Genomic DNA, 17,772 nt, shown 5'->3' on the forward strand with positions numbered 1-17,772 from the left:
ACAGCAGACAGTGGACTTGGATATGGTGCTTTAAAGTGTTAATTGCTTTATCTGATGTTTTCTCTATTTTTTATGTTTTGAATATGTTCAAGATAAAGATATAAAAGCATGTGAAGTGATCAATTATACTAAAAATAACATGGGAAGAGGTCAACTATACTTGTAAGTGATGTCTTAATGATAAAGTAAACATTTGTGAAAAAAAACATATAAGCCCCACCCAAACTATGAAAAAAACCGCGACTTATAGTCCGGAAATTACGGTACTTTTCACCTAATCATCAAATCAACTACCGTATTTGCCGGTGTATAAGTCGACTCGGTGTATAAGTCGACCCCCTAAAATTCGACGGAAATTTACGATTTTATGATATATCCTTTGTATAAGTCGAGCTCAATTGTTGCATTATATTAAACTTCAAAATTCAATCAGAAATATGCGAAATTTATTGATGAAATGTGTTTAAATTCCGGGAGGCCGTGCGCATGCGCAGTGGCCGGAAATAGCTCCAGCCGAGCGGATCGGCTGTTTATAAGCACCGCGGAGGAGATCGCGGAGCCTCAGTCGACTTCCAGCGGCCGGCGAGCTCGCGCACGCCGCCCGGCACCACCGGGAGGCCGGAAATAGCTCCAAGCCGAGCGGATCGGCACTTTATAAGCACCGCGGAGGAGATCGCGGAGCCTCATTCACTTCCAGCGGCCAGCGCACTCGCGCACGCCGCCTGGCATCACCGGGAGGCCGTGCGCACGCGCCAAGTGGCCGGAAATAGCTCCCGCCGAGCGGATCGGCTCTTTATAAGCACCGCGGAGGAGATCGCGGAGTCTCATTCGACTTCCAGCGGCCGGCGAGCCCGCGCACGCCGCCCGGCACATCCGGGAGGCCGTGCGCACGCGCCAAGTGGCCGAAAATAGCTCCCGCCGAGCGGATCGGCTCTTTATAAGCACCGCAGAGGAGATTGCCGAGCCTCATTCGACTTCCAGCGGCCGGCGAGCTCGCGCACGCCGACCGGCACATCCGGGAGGCCGTGCGCACGTGCCAAGTGGCCGAAAATAGCTCCCGCCGAGCGGATCGGCACTTTATAAGCACCGCGGATGAAATCGCGGAGCCTCATTCAACTTCCTGCGGCCGGCGAGCTCGCGCACGCTGCCCGGCACATCCGGGAGCCCGTGCGCACGCGCCAAGTGGCCGAAAATAGCTCCCGCCGAGCGGATCGGCACTTTATAAGCACCGCGGATGAAATCGTGGAGCCTCATTCGACTTCCAGCGGGCCGCGCACTCGCGCACGCCGCCCGGTTTAAATTTTCTAAGTGCTCTTGCGCCATAAAGAATCCGCCTCGGCTGGTTCCCCATGTCGGCCAGAATAAGTGAAAATTCGGCCTCTTCCCCTGGAAGTCTGGCCAAGTTTGGTGAATATTTTCTAAGTTCCAACGAATCAACCGCCGTAAAGTGTCCGCCTCGGCTGGTTCCCCATGTCGGCCACCACAAGTGAAAATTCGGCCTTTTCCCCTGGAAGTCTGGCCAAGTTTGGCAAATATTTTCAAAGTGCAAACGACTCAACCGCCGTAAAGTGTCCGCCTCGGCTGGTTCCCCGTGTCGGCCACCACAAGTGAAAATTCGGCCTCTTCCCCTGGAAGTCCGGCCAAGTTTGGCGAATATTTTCTAAGTGCCAACGACTCAACCGCCGTAAAGTGTCCGCCTCGGCTGGTTCCCCGTGTCGGCCACCACAAGTGAAAATTCGGCCTCTTCCCCTGGAAATCCGGCCAAGTTTGGCGAATATTTTCTAAGTGTCAACGACTCAACCGCCGTAAAGTGTCCGCTTCGGCTGGTTCCCCATGTCGGCCAGAACAAGTGAAAATTCGGCCTCTTCCCCTGGAAGTCTGGCCAAGTTTGGCGAATATTTTCTAAGTGCCAACGACATTCATTTAGACATGGCGATTGAATGTTTACGTACCGGTAGTTATTGTCGTTGCTTGACGCGCGATGACTCGCACATTCGCTCAATACCCAGTACTTCCCCCTAGCAGTCATCGTCGCTGTCTGGCTTTCGATGTCCGTTATTGAGGTGAGAATATTTGAAATTGTTGCTGAGGATGCGTGTTAATGCGACGAACGCTTTATAATGATTCAGTTTCTCGCTGTTTGATGAGCCTGACGGACGCACACCCACGCACAATGAGATGCATGAGAAACGGCCTTGGTTACCATCACATTTGAAGCGATGAATACAAAGTTAAATTTTATGACTCGGTGTATAAGTCGAGGTCGATTTTTTTCGGTCGATTTTGGATCGAAAAAGGTCGACCAATACACCGGCAAATACGGTAATTCCAAACAATTGATCTGGTGAATGATATATAATCTATTTCACAGAAGGGGAAGTAAGACAATAAGTCATGTACATCTACATTAAAGTGTAAGACATAGCCATCTAGCAATTTTTGCCAACAGAATTTGAGTACTTACCACGGAAAGCATTGGCATCTCCATAATGGATTTGTAGCACAAAGTAAGACACTCCTGAATTCCGTCCAACTTCAAACCCAACATCTATCAAGGAACAGGGGCAAATTAAAATGAAGGAAAACATGAATACAATTTTATAGTACAGTTCACTATCAAAACAAAAACATAAAATTATTGAATTTATCTTTTTGTATCTTAATTGTACATGAAAAGTAATGCTATTAAATTAATTATAGACAAAATATTTATTTATTTAACCATAATCAGCTGTAAAAAGTAAAAAGTCACATTTAAAAAAATTGATGTTTCACTTTGGTTGTCATGACAGTTTTATTTTTAACTGAAATTCTGAAATGTACTACAGGTTGCTTTCAAGTAAAATGTGTTGAAAGACTTGGAAAATCATGCAGTTAAACGTCAGCAATTACAAGTTCTTACTTTAAAACTTGTTATACAAGTGTTTTTGTTGAATAATGTTGAATTAAAGTAGCCTACATGTTCAAAACAATTCAAGACCTAATGGTACCTGTTTTGTGTGCCATTATTGGGTGTATTCCTACTAGGTGGTTAAACTCCCCTTAAAAACCGGTTGTTTCTGCAGTTAATGTCCAAAAACAAAGGTTGCAAAGACTTTAAATTGAGGTTGTATTGCTTCAGGCTTAAAAGGTGCAAGGTCATGTCACCACACAGTGTGTTGCCATCTCAGGACTCAGACACACTTTGCAGTGAAATAGTTGCTTAAGCAGTAAAAATCAAATGTGTTTCATTGAAAAAAGAGAGAAGACAGATTGCATTTGGATTCTCTGGGAAATGGCTGTACATTTAAGTGTCTTGTATGAAAGTTATTTTGAAATAGTTTGGAAGTTGGCCTGAGCATTCAGACAGATGCCTCTCACTGTTATTCCCAAGACATTATGTAAAATGGGGGAGCAGGCCAGTGGTTAATAAACTAAAAGGACTCTCAAGCAAGCCTTCACTATCGTGACATTTAAATTGATCCTGGGCTAGGTCATGACATACTCTGAGGGTGAGGCTCACGTACATTCATACATGCTGCATGACAACATTTCTTGGAAAATGTACCTTTGGGTAGATTAGTTGGTGGTGCATTTCGAGCCCATGCATACAAAATGGATGTTTCATCAACACAAGTACCCCGTGTAGTGCCACAGTCCCTTGAATGAAAATGTCAAAGTCAGTCATTCAAAGACAGTGCATTGCACATCATCAGAAACAGACACAACAGCAATCTGCTGTATTGGTACCCTTGAGGAAAAATTCACAGTGGTGCCTAAAATGTCTTGAAAGCAACAAAAGCAAAACATTATTTTGAAATGAGTGAAAATCCGGCATTATGTTGTTGTTTTTGAAAACATGAATGAAATGTTTAAAAAATGGAAATGAAATTGTCCTGGACAATAACCATTGCACCCTTCAATTGGTGCACAACCTATTCAAACCACCATTGCAAATTTCTACACCTCATGAGACAGCACTTGCCTGCACTATGTATTTTGTTATTTAACAAAATGCACAGGGTCCCATACTGCAAGTATGACCACTGTGGGCAAATACATTTTCAATGGGTCATGGAGCTCAACAGTGTAAAATATGAATAAGTATGAATTTAATGTATTTTATAAAATATCATATTGTATTGTTTTAATAAGCTGTCATCGTGTAACGCTTGTATTTGTGGTTGTAATGACAAAATAGAAACCAAGAAAAAAAATGAAAAAAGTTCATTAATATTAAAATGACATCTTTGAGAAGCACACCCAAATTGTTATGTTCACCCCTGGCTATAATAATAAATATACAATGAACATGTGAAAAACTAACACCATGTTAGGTATTACCAGTAGTTGGTGATGGAAACGGGGGTCTTGCAGCTAAACAGCAGCATGTGATGGACTGTGTTCATACTGGCCTGAGGCATGAAGTCCACTGGGAAGGAAAAACATTTGGTTAGAATGATTAAATAGGAATATATTATAATATATATATATATATATATATATATATATATATATATATATATATATATATATATATATATATATATATATATATATATATATATAGTCCATATTTTTTGGACTATAAGTCGCGGTTTTTTTTCCATAGTTTGGGTGGGTGGGTGGGGGGGTGTGACTTATACTGAGGAGCGACTTATGTGATTTTTTTCACAAATTTTCAAAAAAAAAAAAAAAAGTGAAACCACGATAAATGAACCGCGATGTAGCAAAGGATTACTGTAGTTGCAGCGCGGCAGTTGTTTACATAAAGGACAAAGGATTCGATCACGGGATGACGAAGATGACGAAGGGCCCCACGTACTACCGGCATCATTAGCGGCTTTGTTTGTAAGTGACACGGAGGATGAAGAGTTTGAAGGATTTAATGATTTGGAGTGACACAGAAGGTTTGAAAAACTATTATGGCTTATACGCATGCCCGGTCCTACTCTACGGAGCTCTCTTTCACCTCCGTGGATGGAAGTCGGGGGCTGGCGCTCGGCCGGGTGGCTGTCCGGGGACGGTGGATGGGGCTCGGACATGGCTTTTACGCACGCCCGGTCCTATTATATGGAGCTCTCTTCCGTCTCTGTGGCTGGAAGGGCCACCTCCGGGGATGAAAGTCCACGCTGCCACACCCCTGGAAGTCGACGCCGGTGCTTGGGTCTGTGTGGCGGTGAACTATTTATGTTATAGTTATTTGATATATTTTATTTCGTGTAGCAACTTGTATATGTTTTTAATCGTTACAGTTCAGTAGTTGTTGGCTCGTTGGACTCTTGTTTTGTTAAATAAAGAGCCGTTTACCAAACCCACATCTTTCCTGGTACTTTGTTAACGCTACAATATTGTTATATACTAGATCTGTGGAATAACGACGAGGTTGACGTCAGCGGCGCATGCGCAGCGTTGTTGACAAAGGACAAGGAATTTGATCGACGGATTTAATGATTTGGAGTGACACAGATGGTTTGATAATATTGTTGTTTATATGATAGTTATTTGATATATACTTTATATATCGTTATATGGGTCTGTGGAATATTTAGAATATTTAGACGTCAGCGGCGCGGCGCATACGCGGCATCATTTCCATAAAGGACGATCGATGGATGTAATGAATTGGAGTGACACAGATAGTTTGATAAACGTGTTATTTATGTAATAGTTATTTGAATAACTCTGAATGTTACGTCAGGCCCGTTCTCAGCTCTTTGTATGTGTTTATGTCACGTTAGCATGCCTATCGTTTAGCCTGTTGTTGCTCGTTCATGTCTGTTCTTGGTGTTGGATTTTGTCGAATACATTTCCCCCAAAATGCGACTTACACTCTGGATTGACTTATATATGTTTTTTTTTCACTTTATGGTGCATTTTATGACTAATGCGACGTACAATTAAGGACAAAAGTATTAGCCCCCCTTTGAAAATTTCATTATTTTTTGAATATTTCCTGACTGCTACTTACTAGAGCAATGCAATTTTAGCACAGCATTTATGAGCATATCAGATTTATTAGGAAACCTTTATTACACATAATTCTGCTGTATGTACTTCAATAACAACTGGTGTACTAATATGGTGACTGTAGACAGTCACTGCTGCCCGGACCTGGAGTATGTGACTATTAAATGCAGGCCCTTTTACCTCCCTCGTGAATTTACCGTAGTCATGACTGTCGATTACATACCTCCGGAGGCTAATGCTAAGCTAGCTGCTGGACTATTACATGGCAGTATTAGCAGCCAGCTGAGCAGATATCCTGACCCAGTCCACATCTTGGCAGGGGACTTTAATCGTGTAGACTTGAAATCAGGACTCCCTAGTTTCCACGAGCATGTTAAATGTGCCACTAGAGGAGTTAACACTCTGGACAAGGTCTACTCCAACATCAAGCTAGGCTACAGGGCAAAACAGCTACCTCACCTGGGACAGTCTGACCACAAGTCACTGCTATTAATCCTTGCATATACCACCATCAGGAAATCAACTCTTGCCATCACAAAATCTGTTAAAACCTGGCCTGATGACGCCTGTCAGCAGTTGCAGGACTGTTTCGACAGGACTTACTGGGACATCTTCGAACACCGGGACCTGAATGTGTTCACAGAGAGTGTTCTGTGTTACATCAAGCCCTGCACAGACACTGTCACAGTGGACAAACTTATACGGATATACCCCAACCAGAAGCCCTGGATGACCCGGGAGGTCCTTCGGCTGCTGAAGGAGAGGGACACCGCTCTGTCCCTCAGGTCGGAGGACGGGGCTCTCTACAGCACAGCCAGAGCCAATCTGAGGAGAGGCATCAGAGAGGCCCAGTGTGCCTATAAGAGGAGGATTGAGGATCACCTGGACAGCAACAACAGCAAGCAAGTGTGGCAGGGAGTCCAGCATCTCACCAACTACAGAACCACCATCGGAGCTGCTGAAGGGGACGACTCACTGGCAGAGGACCTTAACGCCTTCTTTGCCCGGTTCGAGTCTGAGCCACCTGAAGCGGCCACATCACATCTTACAGTCCGCAGCAGCTTCACCCTTACAGTGAAGGAGCATGAGGTGAGGCGCACGCTGCGGTCCATCAACTCGAGGAAGGCTGCGGGTCCTGACGGCGTCACTGGGCGTGTCCTGAAGGATTGCACAGATCAGCTGGCTGGAGTCTTCACAAAGATCTTCAACCAGTCCCTTCCCGAGTCTACCGTCCCATCCTATTTAAAATCCTCCGTTATAGTCCCCTTGCCCAAGAAACGCCACATCACCAGCCTCAATGACTACCGGCCTGTCGCACTCACCCCGGTGGTGATGAAGTGCCTTGAAAAGCTGGTACGGGGTCACATCACATCATTCCTGCTCAGAGGTTTTGACCCCCACCAGTTTGCCTACAGGGCAAATAGATCCACAGAGGATGCAGTAGCTCCAGCCCTCCATGCTGCACTGTCCCATCTGGAGCAGCCGGGAAACTATGTGCGGATGCTCTTCGTGGACTTTAGCTCTGCTTTTAACACCATCCTCCCCCACAGACTGATGGACATACTGGGGTGCCTGGGACTTCCACACAATACCTGCATGTGGATTAAGAGCTTCTTGACGGGTCACAGCCAGAGGGTGAGAGTGGGCCGTCATACATCCACACCTCTCAGTCCTGGTACCGGTTCCCCACAGGGCTGCGTACTGAGCCCACTGCTTTACACGCTCTACAGACATACATGCACCCCCGCCCACCACAGCAACACTATTGTGAAGTTTGTGGATGACACCACCGTGGTGGGGCTCATCTCAAAGGGGGATGAGTCTGCCTACAGGGACGAAGTGGTGCAGCTATCAAAGTGGTGCGGAGAGAACAATCTGCTCCTAAACACGGCTAAAACCCGAGAACTGATCATTGATTTTAGGAGGAAAAATAAAACGGACATTCCACCAGGGGGATGAGTCTGCCTACAGGGGCGAAGTGGTGCAGCTATCAAAGTGGTGCGGAGAGAACAATCTGCTCCTAAACACGGCTAAAACCCGAGAACTGATCATTGATTTTAGGAGGAAAAATAAAACGGACATTCCACCAGCTATCATAAATGGGATCTGTGTGGAGAGGGTGTCCTCCTTCCGCTACCTGGGAGTCCACATCGAGGAGGATTTCACCTGGAGCGTGAACACCTCTGAGCTGCTAAAAAAAGGCCCAGCGAAGACTCTACTTCCTAAGGGTGCTTAGGAGGTACAACATTACGCAAAGACTGCTGGTGTCTTTCTATCGCTGTTCCATAGAAAGCACTTTAACGTATTGTATATGTGTTTGGTACTCTAGCTGCACTGCAGCTCAGAGGAAAAAGCTCCAAGGAGTCATCAACACAGCACAGAAGATTGTTGGCTGCCCTCTCCCCACAATGGAAGACCTACACAGAACCCGCTGTCTCAAAAAAACACAGAACAGTCTGAAGGACATTTCCCACCCTGGCCACTCCCTTTTCGAGCTGTTGCCATCAGGCAGACGCTACAGATCGATTAGGTCAAGGACGAGCAGATTTGCAAACAGTTTTTACCCCACAGCGGTAGTCACGTTAAATGCTGCTAAAAAGAAATGATTGTCGGTGTATGTCTGTGTATGTTCTTCTGCCGGTCTGTTTTAATCTTTTTATTCTATTTATTTATTTTATTTTATGCACTGATCAGCTGGCACTTTTAAATTTCATTGTACAAGTGAGACAGTGACAATAAAGATCTATTCTATTCTATTCTATTCTATTCCGGAGCGACTTTTAGTAAAAACAATACTTACTTATACTGTATACATAGCATACAACTTTAAAATAATACTGATTAAGCAGATTTTGCATTAAACGCATTTGTTTTTCATGGCGCCTTGATCCTACACTCATAAAGAACATAATGCATTAGAGGACTGATATTTGGACACCAGTCTCTTCAAATGGGAAAGCATGAAAAAAAGAACACGGTTGAACAGAGATGCTAGTTGAAATGAAAAAAAAAAAAATTCAAAGACATGAATACAAATTAAAAAAAAAAAAAAAGATCATATAATGATCATTTTTATTTAGTGTTTCTGGAAGATATGGTTATAATAGTAGAAAATCTTTAATATAAATACAAATTGCTGTGGTGGTAAATTACTCTCATCAAGAGTGGATATATAAAATGGATATAAAACACGTATTCTGATATACAAACAGTATGAGGCGGCGCAATTAAAAAAAAAAAAATTAATGTGGTTGCGCAAGGTTGCACATGAATGTAGGCTATGAAATTCACCAATTACATTCCAATTCATGTTAAATGGAGGTTACCACCACACACCTGCCAAAATTTAAAGTGCCTTTCATTAACACCAGATAAAGTTTTTTCTGATCATAATTCCGTACCCCTTGACTAAGGACCCCAGTTACAGATGAAGAAAAACAGCCCCAGAGAATGACGCTACCATCCCTATGCTGTAGGTTTGGTCTTCTTTTGGTAATAAACAGTTTTGGGTTTGTAATAAACATAGCTTTTGGAATAATGGCCCAAAGGTTCAACCTTGCTTTCAGCAGACCAAAACACATTTGACAATGAATTTACTCACAGTCAGTCACTATAATAAAATGGGTGTGTGAATCGCAACTTTTAATTTGGAATCCCTGCTGTGATATGATGAAAATCACCTACTGAAACAAACCTGAACTTGGCTTGGCAGTAAAATGACTTTGTAACAACATTAGATCATGATTTTCACATCAATGATGTCATACCTTATTGCACCTTATTATTATATACCTTATTGCACTGGTTTGGATACAGTGCTATATAAGTGAACTCAATTTTCTATTTACTATTGTTGTAATTTGTAATGCATGTATTTATAAAAATGTAATGCTGAGCAAGGGCTACAAAAGGGATCAACTAAAGTTAGCCAGTAAAAGATGCAACACATTTTTGAATAGATGTTTGATAGGAAAGATACTCACCGACATATGCAGTATGACTCCCGGTAGTTGGCACAGGAAATGACATGCAAAGGTAAGTGTCGGACTACAAAAAAATAAAATTAAAATAAAATCATACATACGGTACATATACATATCGACACACATAGTTATTATAAATCTTGCATGAAGGAGCTAAAGAGGCTTTTCTAAGCTTTATTCCATTTTGGCAACAGTTTTTGTGTGTTAAGTGCATGTAAAAAGCAGTAGTAAACTGTCTCAGAGTGCTCGCTGGCTGGCCGCGACATTGCGAGGCATGAAGGAGGAAGGAAAATAAGTATCAGCCAGTGAGATCAGTGCATTGTGCTGCTGTGGCTGCCTCACAGTTCACTGTCAGCGACAATTCTGCTAGTGCCCCAATAAATTTGAACAGAAGCAAAAGAGGGTAAAATTGTACTATCCCGCAGCAGGCACATACTTGATTGACAGCTGAAGTTGAGCCTAAATGGACACATTTACACAGGTTTGCAGACGAAGACGGCCTCTATTCTTTATGATTTTGGAGCCTTATATTTTGCTTTTATTCATTAAAAATTGGCAGACTTATTAATAAAACTTATTTGTGGTGTGTCAAATTTACAATACTTTTTTTGTCATGTTACAGGGTCATTCATCAATTTACTGCAAAATTGTTCATCAACCAAGCTCTAGAGTTCATGCAGAATTGAAAGTGAAAGTTTATACAGTTGGGTTTTTCAATTCAGCATGCCTACCTTAACTGGGACGACCCCAGGCATCCGAAGAGCCATAGAGAAGTTGGGAGAGTCTGAGGAGATCTGTGGCCCATTTGCCCTTGGGAAACAATCACTGAAATCTGATCCAGCACTTTCCTGAATCCTTATGGACATACAAATATATCGGATTTATATCTGGCTAATACATATTTGGACACCTACACATTTTGATTTTTATACAGGTTTAATGAAGAATATCCCAATTACAGTTACGTAGTGGACATTTACAAAGCGCAGACTCTCAGTTTTCATTGAAGGTATCCACAATCAAATTAGACAAAGTTTAGTTTCTTAGCACAAGTAGCTTATTTTTCTGACCATAAAGGTGCACCGGATAACAAAACACAGTCACAATGAAAAGGTCTATATTTAGAAATTTACATACATAGGGCACACACACATTTATAACGCGCATCACTGCACATTAAAAGAGCTGTATCATGCTATTTTAAGTATTCCACAGATACCTATAGTCATGTATAAGGTTATACATTAATTTTGGAAAAGTGGCGATCTAATTTCTTATGAAATACAGTATCTCACAAAAGTGAGTACACCCATCTCATTTCTGCAATGTTTTAATTATATCTTGTCATGGGACAACACTGAAGAGATGACACTTTGAGACAATGTTAAGTAGTCACTGTAGAGCTTGGATACCAAAGTAAATGTATTGTTACTTCAAAGTAACTCAAAATACAACGATGAATGTGTAAAATGCTGGCAACAAAATTGAGTACACCCCAACAGAAAATGTCAATATTTTGTGTGGCCACCATTATTTTCCAGCACCGCCGTAACACTTTTAGGCATGGAGTTTACTAGAGCTTCACAGGTTGCCGCTGGAATCCTCTTCCACTCTTCCATGATGACATCACGGAGCTGGTGGATGTTGGAGACCTTGTGCATCTCCACCTTCCGTTTGAGGATGCCCCATAGATGTTCAATCGGGTTTAGGTCTGGAGGCATGCTTGGCCAGTCCATCACCTTCATCCTCAGTGTTAGAGTTGTGCACACTCCAACTTATTTTGCAAGAACCAAACAGGAGACAATAAGTCCTTTTAAGTACCTACAGGTGGAGAGTCCATTCGTCGCTGAATGAAGTCTGACTCAGGCCTCTTGCAGGAGCATTTTTATTGAGAGAAACAGAGTGGGGGTTGAGAGTGGGGGTGAGAGTAGACAGGATGGGGCCGAAGCCCCTGGCCTGCTGATCAAAGCACAGCAGGGGGTCTTTCACGATGTTGTGTAAACAAAACAAGTTTGATTGCTTCCTCTGCAGCTAGTCAATCAGTACAAAAGATCTTAGCACTTTGTTCTACTACTTTTGTTAAGACAGGACAAGCGAGGTTAATTATTACAGGTTACATTCCAACATAATCATACGATCAAGATAATCTGTTAACCCTAACACTCAGCTTCTTTAAAAAGGCAGTGGTCGTCTTAGAGGTGTGTTTGGGGTCGTTATTGTGTTGGAATACTGCTACGCAGCCCAGTTTACGGAGGGAGGTGATCATGCTTCAGTATTCCACAGTACATGTTGGCATTCATTGTTCCCTCAATAAACTGTAACTCCCCAGTGCCAGCAGCACTCATACAGCCCCAGACCATGACGCTCCCACAACCATGCTTGACTGTCGGCAAGACACAATTGTCTTTGTACTTTTCACCTGGTTGCCGCCACACACGCTGGACACCATCTGAACCAAATATGTTTATCTTGGTCTCATCAGACCACAGGACATGGTTCTAGTAACCCATATCCATATCCTGAAGACAAGCAGACCCATATCCTTAGTCTGCTTGTCTTCAGGATATGGATATGGGTTCAGAGGGTGTCCAGCGTGTGTGGCAGCAACCAGGTGAAGAGTACAAAGACAAGTGTGTCTTGCCTCCAGTCAAGCAAGGTGGTGGGAGCGTCATGGTCTGGGGCTGCATGAGTGCTGCTGGCACTGCGGAGCGACAATTCATTGAGGGAACAATGAATGCCAACGTGTACTGTGGAATAATGAAGCAGATCATGATCCCCTCCCTCCGTAAACTGGACCGCAGAGCAGTATTCCAACACGATAACGACCCCAAACACACCTCCAAGACAACCACCGCCTTCCTAAAGAAACTGAGGGTGAAGGTGATGGACTGGCCAAGCATTTCCCCAAATCTAAACCCTATTGAACATCTGTGGGGCATCCTCAAATGGAAGGTGGAGGAGCGCAAGGTCTCCAACATCCACCAGCTCCGTGACGTCATCATGGAAGAGTGGAAGAGAATTCCAGCGGCGACCTGTGAAGCTCTGGTGAACTCCATGCCTAAAAGGGTTACGGCGGTGCTGGAAAATAATGGTGGCCACAAAAAATATTGACATTTGGGTCCAATTTTGACATTTTCAGTTGGGGTGTACTCACTTTTGTTGCCAGCATTTTACACATTCATAGTTGTATTTTGAGTTACTTTGAAGTAACGATACATTTACTTTGTTATCCAAGCTCTACAGTGACTACTTAACATTGTCTCAAAATTCAATTCTTCAGCGTTGTCCCATGACAAGATATAATTTAAACATTGCAGAAATGAGAGGGGTGTACTCACTTTTGTGAGATACTGTATGAGTTCTTTTGGTGGCCATTTGGAGGTCTTGTTGACTAAACCAACCAGGTAGTTGCTGTAACATTAAAGTTAGCAAAGTCTAATGTCAGGTGTAATATTACTATTTTTTTTATTTTATTTTATGAAAACAGTTTGACACACTGACAAAACATAATTTGACAAAAAACGATTTCCATAGAGAGGGTATTTACCGTAATTTCCGGACTATAAGCCGCGACTTTTTTCCAAAATTTTGAACCCTGCGGCTTATAGTCAGGTGCGGCTTATTTAAGATTTTTTTTCGTGATTTTTGTGATGACTTGATCACTTTTATACACTCGTAAAAAGGCTGTGGACCACTGTTGTGCGGTATCTTGACGAAAAAAACAACAACATAAATACTATTGTGAAACAGGACTATGGCTGCTGCTTATTCTGGCTGTGTTGCTTGTGACTATTATGAGCTTTAGTAGGAATGCACGCTAGGTGACCTGCGTCAAAGGGCTCTAAACCCTTTCTCTTACTCTGCCATGTGACTCAGAGATTACACAAAGCAGTGGCGTTGTTTGGACCATCTGCATTGTATTAAAACCCAATCAATCAGCATTTAAATTAAATTCTTCTGACATTTTGCTCATCAAAAACAAGTTGTAATGAATGTGAACTTTTAATGCATTTTATTCAGAAGGTTACTTTGAACCCTGAGGCTTAAATGGCGGCGTGGCGTATTTATGGATTTTTACGGCTTTCTGTGTACTGTCTTTCTTTGTAAAAAAACTCATGTGCACGTGCGGCTTATAGTCCGGTGCGGCTTATGTAAGAAAAAAACTAAAATATCCCTGAATTTTAGCTGGTGCCGTTTATAGTCCGGTGCGCCTTATAGTCCGGAAATTACGGTAATTTCTTTTCTACTGTGAGATGAAAAAGTAAGAAGTTCTTCTACGATGTCCGCTGCCAGTCTTAAAAGGCATGGACCTAACATGTTTTTTGTAAGCTTTAAGAAACAAAAACAGTCAAGTACTACGAAATATATCCTCGCAAACGTATAAAATAAGAAAAGGATGTTTTACCTACATTTTAGACCTATTAAGTGGATTTAATGCTTCCTGGCCATAAGTGTTCCAAATGAATGCGAGCAGTATCACACATAAACTAGGGTAGCCCATCATGGTTTGTGGTCCTAATGCCTGTAAGAATTGAACAACAGCTGTCAGCCATGAACTTTGGAAAGGGTGAAACTGAAAAACAAAAAACAAAGAGAGATTCTGTCACAATGACAGTATTTACCTAGTTGACTTTGCTTGAAAAGTCAGGAGACGAGGGAAGCGCATCCAAAAGGTGGAGGCACTCTCTATTACTCCATTGGCATGTTGAGCTGTTTGTTGGTTGAGGCTCCACCAACTAGGCAAGAAGATGCACTTAGTAATAGCCATTACTCCACATCACACAGTCAAGGTAATGTCAATCGCATAAATGTGTTGTACTTCAAAGATTGGACGGATAATTGGATGATTATGAAACATTTCCAATAGACATTGCTGTGCAATAACATCCTGCTCTCGACGCTCTATCTTTAAATTGTCTATATCATGTGTACTCAAAGTCAAAGTCAGCTTTATTGTCAATTTCTCCACATGCCAAAGACACACAAAGAAACCGAAATTTTGTTCCCCCCTATCCCACGGTGACAAGACATGGCCCACAATAGACAATCAAGTAAACAAGTCAACAACAGCGTGCTGAATAAATAATGAATAAATAACACAATAAATAAATAAGAGGAGCAAAAAGGAGCAAGTGAGCGTACAGCAGACAGTCCAGAAAATAGTGCAACAGTGCCGCACGCTACGCAGAAGGGGGTAGCGAGTTCAGGGTCCTAACAGCCTGGAGAAAGAAGCTGTTGGCGAGTCTGGTGGTGCGGGAGCGCAGGCTCCTGTACCTCTTCCCAGAGGGTAGAAGGTCAAACAAAGAGTAAGCCGGGTGACTCACATCACTCGCAATCGAGGTTGCCTTGCGGGCGAGATGGGAGGTGTAAATGTCTTTCAGGGAGGGGAGCGAAGCACCAATAATCTTACCAGCCGTATTCACTATGCGCTGCAGGGCCTTCAAGTTCTGTTCAGTGCAGTTTCCACCCCAGACAGCGATGCAACTGGTGAGGACGCTCTCAATGGTGCCACAGTAGAATGTAGACAGGACTGCCTGAGGAGCACATGCACACTTGAGCTTCCGCAGGAAGTACAGGCGGCGCTGAGCTTTCTTTGCCAGTGACGCGGCCTTTTCGGACCAGGAGAGGTCCTCACTGATGTGCACCCCCAGGAACTTGGTGCAGCTCACCCTCTCCACCACAGCACCGTCAATGATCAGCGGCAGGTGTTTTGTGTGACCCTTCCGGAAGTCAACAACGATTTCCTTGGTCTTGTTTACGTTCAGCAGGAGGTTGTTGTCCCTGCACCACGTGGTCAGAAGGTCAATTTCCGACCTGTGCCGAGTCTCGTTGTCCTTCGTGACGAGACCCACCAGAGTCGTGTCGTCAGCAAACTTCACTATGCGGTTGTCGCTGTAGGTCGCAGTGCAGTCATGCGTCAGCAGGGTGAAGAGCAATGGACTGAGCACGCAGCCCTGGGGGGCCCCCGTGCTCAGCGTGATGCTGGCGGAGATTTTGTCGCCAACACGCACCGCCTGAGGCCTCTGACAGAGGAAGTCCAGTAGCCAGTTGCAGAGGGAGGTACTGAGGCCCAGCTCGCCGAGTTTGCAGATGAGTCGCTGCGGCACAATGGTGTTGAAGGCAGAGCTGAAGTCCACAAACAGCAACCTCACATATGAGTCCTTTCTCTCCAGGTGGGTGAGGGCCGCGTGGAGGGCAGAGCAGATTGCATCCTCAGAGGACCATTTGGCATGGTACGCAAACTGGAAAGGGTCAATGGTGGGGGGGAGAACAGATTTGATGTGCTCCATGACCAGCCGCTCAAAGCACTTCATGATGATGGGCGTCAGTGCCACGGGGCGGTAGTCATTGAAGCAGGACGGTGCAGGTTTCTTCGGCACAGGAACGATGGTGGCAGCCTTGAAACACGAGGGGACGATGGCCTGCTGCAGGGAAACGTTAAAGATGTCCGTGAAGACACCCGACAGCTCCCCAGCGCAGACCTTCAGCGCTCGACCCAGGATGTTGTCAGGGCCCGCCGCCTTACGGGTGTCAATAGCGGCAAGCGCCCTCCTCACTCCGTCGGCAGAGAGGCGCAGGGGCTGCTCGTGTGGGGGGGAAGTGGGCTTCAGCGGGCAAGTGCTGTTCTGGGCGTCGAAGCGAGCAAAGAAGCGGTTAAGATCGTTCAGCAGACGGACGTCGCCCTCACAGCTCCTCGGCGCAGGCTTGTAGTCTGTGATGGTCTGAATGCCCTGCCAAAGGCTCCGTGCGTCCTTGCTGTCCTTGAAGTGGGTGGAGACCGTGCACGAGAACGCTTTTTTTGCTTCTTTGATGCCCCGGGACAGGTCGGCCCTCGCTGTCCTCAAGCCAGCCTCATCCCCCACCCTGAAAGCCTTGTCCCTGGCCCTCAGCAGTCTGAGGACAGCCCCTGTCAGCCACGGCTTCCAGTTCGCGCGAGTGACGACGGATTTTGAGCAAGTCACATCATCGATGCACTTCGTGATGTAAGAGGAAACAGAGTCAGTATACTCCTCTATGTCCGTCCGATCGTTGTAGGTGGCCGCCTACTTAAAGAAGTCCCAGTCAGTGGTGTCGAAGCAGTCACGAAGTGCATCGGAGGCACCCTCAGGCCACACCCGAACCCGCCTCCGAACCGGCCTGGATGCCATTACCAATTGTCTGTATGCGGGCAAAAGCAACACGGTGAGATGGTCAGAAAGCCCAAGATGGGGGTGGCTTTGAAAGCTCCCTTTTGCGCAGAGTAGACTAGGTCCAGGAAGCTGTCTCCACGTGTCGGAAAAGTAACATGTTGGTGAAGCCTCGGGAAAACAGACTTCAGGTTGGGATGATTAAAGTCTCCAGCGAAGATGGTGAAACCGTCAGGGTGCGCCGTCTGTTGTTCACTGACAGCCTGGTACAGTTCACCAAGCGCCGCGATCCTGTCGCCTTCGATGTTGGAAGGCGGGATGTACACCGCGACTAGCAGAATCGCGGTAAATTCCCTCGGCAGGTAAAAAATTTGTAGCCATAGGCTAATTTTCAATTGTCCCCAAGCAAATCACAGAAACACACAACATACAAAAAATAATTAGCCTGCTTAAAACATCCATCCATCCATCCATCCATCCATCCATCCATCCATCCATCTTCTTCCGCTTATCTGGGGTCGGGTCGCGGGGGCAGCAGCTTTAGGAGGGACTCCCAGACTTCCCTCTCCCCAGCCACTTCATCCAGCTCATCCCGGGGGATCCCAAGGCGTTCCCAGGAATCGCGGTAAATTCCCTCGGCAGGTAAAAAGGACGGCATTTGATGATCACAAACTCCGCAAGTGGCGAGGAGTGCTTACATACCACCACAGAGT

General features: G+C 44.6%; 1 protein-coding gene across 5 annotated transcripts in view; it reads right to left on the minus strand.

Moving 5' to 3' along the window:
• Positions 1-17,772, minus strand: part of pam (peptidylglycine alpha-amidating monooxygenase) — a 76,323-nt gene that overhangs the window by 53,648 nt on the left and 4,903 nt on the right. For all 5 annotated transcript variants that reach the window (XM_088391232.1, XM_088391236.1, XM_088391238.1 and 2 more), the window contains exons 2-8: positions 14,555-14,668; positions 14,342-14,454; positions 10,664-10,787; positions 9,933-9,996; positions 4,324-4,411; positions 3,548-3,639; positions 2,465-2,548 (exon numbers count right to left, since the gene is read on the minus strand). In XM_088391232.1, coding sequence (XP_088247358.1) covers positions 2,465-2,548; positions 3,548-3,639; positions 4,324-4,411; positions 9,933-9,996; positions 10,664-10,787; positions 14,342-14,436 — 547 coding nt within the window. In that variant the 5' untranslated portion in view covers positions 14,437-14,454; positions 14,555-14,668. The remainder of the gene's footprint in view (positions 1-2,464; positions 2,549-3,547; positions 3,640-4,323; positions 4,412-9,932; positions 9,997-10,663; positions 10,788-14,341; positions 14,455-14,554; positions 14,669-17,772) is intronic.

The sequence above is a fragment of the Syngnathus floridae genome, chromosome 12 (assembly GCF_059516105.1).
Source record: "Syngnathus floridae isolate MCC-2025c chromosome 12, RoL_Sflo_1.0, whole genome shotgun sequence".
NCBI lineage: Eukaryota > Metazoa > Chordata > Actinopteri > Syngnathiformes > Syngnathidae > Syngnathus > Syngnathus floridae.